The sequence below is a fragment of the Sprattus sprattus genome, assembly GCF_963457725.1.
Source record: "Sprattus sprattus genome assembly, chromosome: 9".
In the NCBI taxonomy this organism is placed as follows: domain Eukaryota; kingdom Metazoa; phylum Chordata; class Actinopteri; order Clupeiformes; family Clupeidae; genus Sprattus; species Sprattus sprattus.
This window is the reverse complement of record NC_137928.1, coordinates 25,717,730-25,726,636: the sequence shown is the minus strand read 5'-3', so window position 1 is coordinate 25,726,636 and position 8,907 is coordinate 25,717,730. Positions and strand designations below refer to the sequence as shown.

At 38.9% G+C, this 8,907-nt stretch overlaps 1 protein-coding gene across 1 annotated transcript; it reads left to right on the top strand.

Moving 5' to 3' along the window:
* Nucleotides 1–5,772: 5,772 nt before the first annotated feature.
* Nucleotides 5,773–6,723, top strand: LOC308370390 (olfactory receptor 52E4-like; the record flags this gene model as incomplete). Its single annotated transcript, XM_080845042.1, has 1 exon — nucleotides 5,773–6,723. One exon carries the CDS (start codon nucleotides 5,773–5,775, stop codon nucleotides 6,721–6,723), a length of 951 nt encoding a protein of 316 aa, XP_080701168.1.
* Between the last annotated feature and the right edge of the window lie 2,184 nt (nucleotides 6,724–8,907).

Here is an 8,907-nt window from a genome sequence, read left to right as displayed (position 1 = left end):
TCCCACCACCGTAGTTATATTTTCTCCAGACAAAATGAAATGAGCCATATCATTGGTGGGAGGGCTACATACACTAGCTTGCAACTATTAATATGTTATTAATAACTCTTCATAATACAATAAAAAAAACAATCGTTTGAAAATAATGGTATTAGACAATAAAACAACGTTTTTTCAGTTCTGATCAGATGACAATTTTAAAACCATAGACATATATACATGTATATATTATATATATAGTTTAAACTAGAGCTCAAAATGACGTAATCACTTCCGGTTTCTGTGCCTCACCAGCTCCGAACCTCACTGCACGTCCCTGCCCTCCAAAGACCTGAAGGCCAGCCTGGAACTGTCTGGGGTCATGGTTTCAACAAGTACCATACGCCGCACACTGAACCAAACTGGGCTTTATGGGCGAAGGCCAAGGAAGACACCATTGCTGAAGAAAAGAAATAAAAAGGAACGACTGATCTTTGCCAAAGAGTACCTGGACAAACCGCAGTCCTTCTGGGAAAATGTTCTGTGGACAGATGAAACTAAAATAATGATTTTTGGCATTTCACACCAACAGTATGTTTACAGACGGCACAATGAAGCCTACAAGCAAAAGAACACCATACCCACAGTGAAGCATGGTGGAGGATCCATAATGATGTGGGGCTGCTTTGCTGCATCTGGTACTGGAGGCCTTGACCGTATCACAGGAATCATGAAATCAGAGGATTATCAACAGATTTTAGGGCGAAATGTCTTACCCAGTGTAAGAAAACTTGGTTTGAAGCGACGATCATGGGTCCTCCAGCAAGACAAAGACCCAAAGCACACATCCAAAAGCACCCAGGAATGGTTGAAAAGGAATAAATGGACTGTTTTGAAATGGCCAGCAATGAGTCCTGATCTCAATCCGATTGCAAATCTTTGGGGTGAGCTGAAATCTGCTATTGGGCAAAAAAAACCTGCAAACATTCAAGAGCTTGAAAAAATTGCAAAGGAAGAGTGGGAGAAAATACCAGCTAAGAAGTGCAAGAAGCTTATAGATGGTTACAAGAAACGTTTGGAAATGTCATCTTTGCCAAAGGGTGTACAACCAAATATTAAGGAGGGGTGCCGTTATTGCTGCACATGATGTTTTTTCTGTTTCTTCTTTTAAATTTAAACATGCAAGTTGAAAAAAATATTTTCTTTGTTAAATTACTTTGGACCATCAATTCAAAGATCCTGATGATATAAATTTGGTACATTTCCATTTATTTCTGAAGATATTGTACAGGTTATGCAAAAAATTAAAGGGTGCCAATACTGCTGGGCGGGACTGTATCTTGTACTGTCATATCATACTGTATGTATCCCATCAATTTATTTTTATATTACCACTATACATATGCAGAAAACTCTGCACTCTTCTGCTATGGTTCTTCTGGTTAGATTCCATTGCATTGTACTTATATCATATCATGACTCTTACCTCATATTCATTGTACTTTTATCTTATCATGTCACTTACCTCATATTCATTGTACTTTTATCTTATCATGTCTCTTACCTCATTCATAACTTATATTGCTACCTTCACCTGTACCTGTATCATATCTGCACTAATGACCAACTATTGCTGCCAATGTTACTACTGCTCATACCCCATATATCTTGTACTGTCATATCATACTGTATATATCCCATCTATTTATTTTTATATTACCACTATACATATGCAGAATACTCTGGCTATGGTTCTTCTGGTTAGATTTCGTTGTCTCAGTACTTGGCCAACCCCCTGTGTGATGTCACATGTGAGCACCAGTGTTGGATGTTGTATTGTAAAACGGTAAATACTTTGGTAGATTTAAGTGTAAACTTTGAATACAAATGCTAGTACAATACATGATCTGTAAGGTTGTGAGTGTGCAGTGGTAATGTAAGTTTGATTCGCAGAACGTAATAAATGACATTGCTTGACCGTGTGGCTATTTGTCTCTGTTTTGTTACCGACCACGAGAATGAGTAAGATCTTTAATAAGAGTCTCAACAACGTTTAAAGGTTACGTGTAGCTATTTGTTTTTTCTTTGTGAGAATGAGTAAGATCTTTAATAAGAGTCTCAACAACGTATATAGTAGGCTAAGATCTTTAATAAGAGTCTCAACAACGTATATGTCTCATATGCGCCCGTCTCTATGCAATGCAGCGTGGAGTGCCAGATCGCGTCCTAAGGGAAGCGCGCTTCATTCACAAAGTGGCGAGTCTCGCCCACTCGAGGAGTGCCAAATCGCGTGAAGCGCAAGTGGCGACTCTCGCCCACTCGAATTGTGCCTGATTACGTCTCGGACCTTAGCTCGGTTTTAGACAGGAGCAATCTCTCCATGCCACGACTCCAAGAGTGCTGGCACAAATTACTGTGGTGCGTGGTTCATAAGAGGGGTCTCTGTTTGGTACGTCTGTATCTGAGGGACCTGTGAGGGAAAGTACACCTGTCCTCGAAAGTGGAGCAACTTGAATAAGTGAAAGGATGAAAGAGTTTCTCCTGAGTGGGGCTGATTGGACAATCGAGAGTCCATCACCAAAGTACTTTTACATCCTCTCCCAGAGGAGGCTGATGTCTTCTTTGAGCTTTTAGATATCGGACAGGCAGAGTGTCCTTTTGTCACACATTTGGAAGCAGTCTTTTTTTGACCGTTGACTGGTAAACTTTGGAGCTCAAAGAGTCTGTTTCCACTAAAGAACTTCTCCTGCACGGGTGAACAGGGAGAGTTCTCTCAGTTGAACTGCTTGATGTGTTTGAACATTTCAAAGATCTCTTCTTTGGAGAGGATGCAGGTTCAATGTTCACTATGTGTACAGAGGCAATCAGTTTGTACTCTGATCTGTACTGAGATTTGGTAAATTACTTTGTGAAAAATCAGTACATCAAGTTGCCATGGCTATATTATGGAGAAGGTGTTTTGATGCCAGCTACAAGCCATGGGGCGGAGTTCGAGCAACAGCAACAGCAACAGCAACAGCACCGATTTCCTTATTCTCTTTTTCTGTGTTCTCTTTCACAAAGTGTTCAGCAGAGGACTTCCTGGCCACAGAAAGTGTCTCCTCAGGCCTCTTCTTTTGGGATTTCACACCAGAACCCCTCCTTGATATTGAAGAGTCTGTTTCCTTAACATGACTCCTCCTTGGTACAGGAGCAGAAGTAGCACACACCTTGGGCTGGGAGGTAGATTTGTCTGGTTCTGATTTGCCTGCTTCTTTGTGTTCAAATATTGGTGCGCATACTTACTGATTTGATCTAAAATACTTGTTATTTTAAAGACAAGTGTATTGTTTTGTTCTGTTTTATCTATTTAGTCATTTGTATATCACTTTCTAAATGAGTAAAGAAACCAAATAGATCAAACAAAACACTATCTGAGAGAGAGGAACACCAATTGAAATCAATGGTCACCTCGAGGTGGTAAAAGGACTATCTCTTGAGTCTTGAGATAACTAAGGCAATGATTCATAAACATATTTTATATTACTTTATTTAACTGACCGCGTCTTGACAACATTTTCACCGCTGACCAAAAGATGAAACGCAAAATAGTGCCCTCTGGGGGTGTTTTGTATTTATCACCAGTAAAGAAACATTCCTAGAACTCACAAGAAGGCATTAAGGTATAATGTGCAATGCCATGTCAAGTTTTGATCCCCAGTATCATGCTCAGGAAAAGCTTTGTTGAAACTTTTTGTGACACCAGCATATATTCTCTGTTTGTGATCCTTCTGTTAGTTATCATTATTAGCCAACTTGATCTAGCCCTTTATAAATAAATATACACGCATATGGAGCATCCGAACACGGACTACCAGACTCACAAACAGCTTTTTCCCCCAGGCTGCAAGGCTTCTGAATCAGAAACATTGATCCACTGAACAGTCGCCATCACCATTTACTCTCTGCTCCCCCACTCATACAATACACTTCCTAGTACATATATTTGCACAATTTTTAATTTTTAACTTAATTTAATATTCCTCACTTCTTCACACTTTAAACTGCTGCTAGCCCTTCTTGTACTTTAAATTGTTGTATGTTAATGTTAATGTTAATGTTAATGTTAATGTTATATGTTATATGTTTTATTGTTATAGTTATAGTGTTATATGTTATTTTTGGTATATGTTATCTGTATGACGTCTACTGCGTAGATGTTGCTGGCCAAGTCTTAAGAATTTAGCTGTGCTGAAGCAATTTGGTGCATTCGACAATACACACTTTGACTTTGACTTTATGTGTCCATTCAGGACTAAATGGTCAAAAGAGTTGTTAAGAACCTTTGGTCTTTTTAGGGTAGAAATACAAGATAACCAGAAGAGGGCAGTGAAGGCCCTTTCATTTGGGAGATATCTGTTCATAGAAGGTTGAAGGACCAGTTAGAATTGACTGTCATTTATCATGTGAATAAATTATGTCCATATATTAGATTATATGTATACATGATAACAAACATAAAATATTATTCTACAATGTCCATGTATTAGATTATAGATTAATATTTTATATTTGGTATTATGTATAAATATAATGTATTTATAAAAACATTATATCTGGCTCTTTATTTACTTCATTGCCTACTTATCAATCCTTCTTCATTATTATAAAGATTGAAAAAAATAGATCTAACTCTCTAGACACTGTGACACTGACTCTTAGAAGTAATCAGTAATCACTGGTCTAGTGGACTGATTACAGTGTATTGAGCTTTTTCCAAGAGATGACTCTGATTTGCCATCCACATTGAACTGGCCACATTGTGCATATTTTTCTGAGAGGTCAATTGGCTACATATAAGTCTGGAGCATTTTATATAGGATATTTGTTGTCCTAATACCCCATCATTAGGATGATGTTCTCGTCATGCATATATGATGCAATAGGCTACACAGTTCACAAAGTAATGTTCTGTGCAAGTTGCACTGTGTTCGTCCAACAAGCCATAGGGTCTATGTTCTTCACTGGTCTGCACAATGTTTTTCTGCTTCTAGGTCATATAGCCTTTTGACAGAAAAGCCATGGCACCAATGGCACTCTTCGTTTCTACCTCTGATGCTCCGTGTTTTAGATACTGGTACCTCGGATAACCATAATTAAGCCAATTCCCAAACTTGTTTAAGTCATGCGTCAGAGGCATTTGTATTTGAATATGTTCTGCAATAGGCCAAGAAAGCCATCAAGGGAGGACAAGATGGTGTACTTAAGAGCACACAGTGTCTTTCTCTTAGGGTCACCTACAGCCAGCAACAGGTCTCTAGTGGTGTTTGGGTACCCAGAAGCCCATGCTTCAAACCAGAACAGTTAATTTGCCTCTTGCCTCCTTTTCAGGTAATCATGCATGATCATTTGTAAATGCTGTGTTCAATATCGCTGCCAGTTGTGAGGACTGTACCACTGTCATTATTGCAGGTGTAATGATGTGTCATTGAAATTGTATTTTAATTTGTCATGAACACATAACCAGTACACAGCATGACATGTCTTTATTCTGTAGGATCTTCTGAGGATAAAACACGAAATAACATTCTACAGCCTGTCAAATATTTAAAATGGCAAGCCAGTGTGAAGTTGCTGTCCTCTTCAGTGTAATGTTATGCTTTTAGTGGATGTAGTAAAACTGAGACTCAGATCATGATTTGGTCCCTGCGACTGGGTCCAATGTGAGATTAACACGCATTCTCCTATCCTTTCTCCTATCCTATGCATTCTCCTATCCTTTCTAAGTGCACACGCTCAGTATTAGCACACAAGATGGACTACAGACCAGGCAACAACTCCCACAAGGTCTTCTACCTGATGGGTTTCACCAACCTTGGGGAACACCGTCGCCTGCTTTTCATTCCTTTTTTTCTGCTTTTGCTTTATACGATGACCGCAAATGCTATTGTCACTTTTGTCATTGCTACACAGAGGAAGTTGTATGAGCCCATGTACGTGTTAATAGGAAGCCTAACGCTTCTGTGTTTCTTGTTCCCTACACTATTTGTCCCTCGGATGGTGATTATGTTTTTGTCAGGCAGAAATGAGATCACCAAAGAGGAGTGTCTCTTACAGATGTTTTTGGTACACATGGGTGGGTGTTTCCAGAGTAGCATTTTGCTTCAGATGGCAGTCGATAGATTTTTTGCCATATGCTGGCCTTTAAGTTACCACACCATTGTCAACCTGAGAAATTCCATAATATTCACTGCTCTTCTTGCCTTTCGGAACACTTTGACTATTGTCGTGAAGGTGGGCTTGTTCATCCCGCTCACGTTCTGCCACACAGACGTGATGTACCACTGCCTGTGTGAACACACCTCGGTAGTAACACTGGCTTGTGGAAATGTAGCGCGGAATTACATAGCTGGTGTAGTGGCTTTCTCCCTCACCACCAGTGACTGCGTTCTCATTTCTGCCACTTATGCCATAATTTTCATAGTCATATTTCGGAGTCCTTCAGGTGAGTCCCGTCAAAAAGCCATACACACCTGTAGCACTCATTTGATAGTGATCTCTGTTGCATACTTCAGTGTTGTCTGTGCGTTTGTTGGGTACAGGGTGAACAATATTCCACCCGATGTAAGGGTTATGTTGACTTTAGGATATCTTCTGATCCCGAGTACTTTTAATCCAGTTATTTATGGCATTAGGACAAAGGAAATTAAAGTCAATGTGGTCAAACTGTTGAAGCTGAATAAGGTTGAGTCTGAGAAGACATGAGAGGACTACAGTGAAGGCTTCCTCCACTGTGTCAGATAATGAAACTGTGTCAGAGAGCATTTTATTGAAAAACTAAATCGGAATACAAAAACCAGTTCATTGTTTGCTTATTCAGAGCTTGCTTCCAAAAGTAACAACCATGAACCTACATTTGTGTGACTTTTTTTCTTCTCTTCTGCCACCTTTAATAGATCCTCAGATGTTAGTAACTGTTGTTTACTAGTTATTTGGCGTATGCTGTAAACTGCTGTCTACATCAAGATGTCTTGCTATCATGTCATTTCATCCTGTTGCTTTGCCCCTAGATTAATCTGCACCACCTATTAGGCTACATTGTTATTATCATTGTATAACAGAAATGTACTACTTCCTTACATGTGTGACAAACTGTTCATAGTGTGACATATCTGAAACCGTGCAGTTGTGCTGAATTAAAAAGTACTTTTCAGGGTGAATGTTATCTTGTAGCTCTTGTATGTATGAGATTGAATGCTTCAGTGGCAATGCCTATTCATCTTCATGGACCAATGTGACATTAACTCAGAAAACTAGTTTTGATACGTGGTTCTTAAACTAATCTCCTGTGTTTTTCCAAACATAAACTGTACATGATCTGTAATATTTTCTGTAACATAATCTGTAATATTTTCTTATGTCCATTAAAAATATAATTAATACCGGTGTTGTATGTTTGTTGGTTTTTATTATGACATTTATGTATGTATATATATGTATAATATATATATATATATATATATATATATATATATATATGTATTTACAGAAAACATTCCAAACTTTAATGACCGTTATGAAAGCACATCTTTGCTGTGCAGTTGTGTTGTGTTGTCTTCAACATCCTGAATCAGTGAGCATTCATTGTATAACTTGCACTGGCTATTAAAAATAGTGTATGCCAAACACTGATGAATGATGAAAAGGTCACATCAGTTTAGAGTCAAAACAACTTCAGTGACCTCCCGGTTACATCATCTCTCTGGTTTGTACACTCGGTCCACGACTCTAATTGCAACTGTTGATGAGGAGAACTGGCCACACTAATGCGGAGCTCCCTCAGTACTAACTAAGAGGGATGGTAATTGGTCCCTTTGCAGTGGTAGCCATGCCTCAGTAGTGCACCCTGATCCAGCTCCCTCCTCAGGAGGGGGATCTATTGTTTTTGCCACTGACTCCATGTTGGGAAAATACTTAGAGCTTGACTGGACTAAACGTGACTTGGGCCCAGAGCAGCAAAGGACCTGGCCGTGTTAGAAAAAAAAGCATAGATAGAGATAAAATGAAACTATGTGTTCTGCAGTCATTTCTTGCTATTGAGTAGCCTAGACCTATTTGATTATTTCCCACAGGCTTAGCTCATCAGTGTAGCCTATATATGCTCTCTTGGACAGACTCACTCCTAGCCTTAGTACACACGATGCAAACACTGTTTAACACACTTCCTCTGCATGCTTGAACATGACTACATATTTTCACAGTATTACTGGGACACATTGATCACTGGCTGTGTATTGAGGTATCAAGGTAAATGTTGTATTTGTACTTCTCTATACACTACAACATACTGTGGTGTGGTGATTTCACCCAGCTAAGTCACTCGCACATGCCACCATCAAGCGAAGCCCAAATATGAGGTGTCCTGTAGATAAGGGTAACTGCTGGTTCTCTGGCTTATAATATTTGTGTGTGTTTCTCAAACCATCTCTTAAGTGTTCCCTTTAGAGAAACCTTCCTTTGTATACCTTAGAGGCTAAATCCAGTAGAGTTTCTGAAATTGATTATTGTCATTAATGTAGATTTGAGCTTGTGTCAGATGAGATTATTGTCATTAATGTAGATTTGAGCATCCGTGAGATGAGATTATTGGGCATGGCTCAGACTGGAGTGCAGGTGATCATTATTAGAAAGAACATCAACAAGAAATCAAGTCAAAAGAAAGTTCCCAAAAAAGGACAGCTGTAGGCTATGTTAATCATAGGTTTGTATTAGCAAGGGATTAAAAATGAATGGCTTAATTAATTAGACTCTGTTTTTCTTTAATGAAGCACAGAATGTTATCTAACACATATATTGGTCTTACATAGCAGTCAATTGTAGTGCATACATCAAGACACTTACATAAAATGTGTAGGCTCTAAAACGTGTGCCTCTGAAAACTGTGTGAAG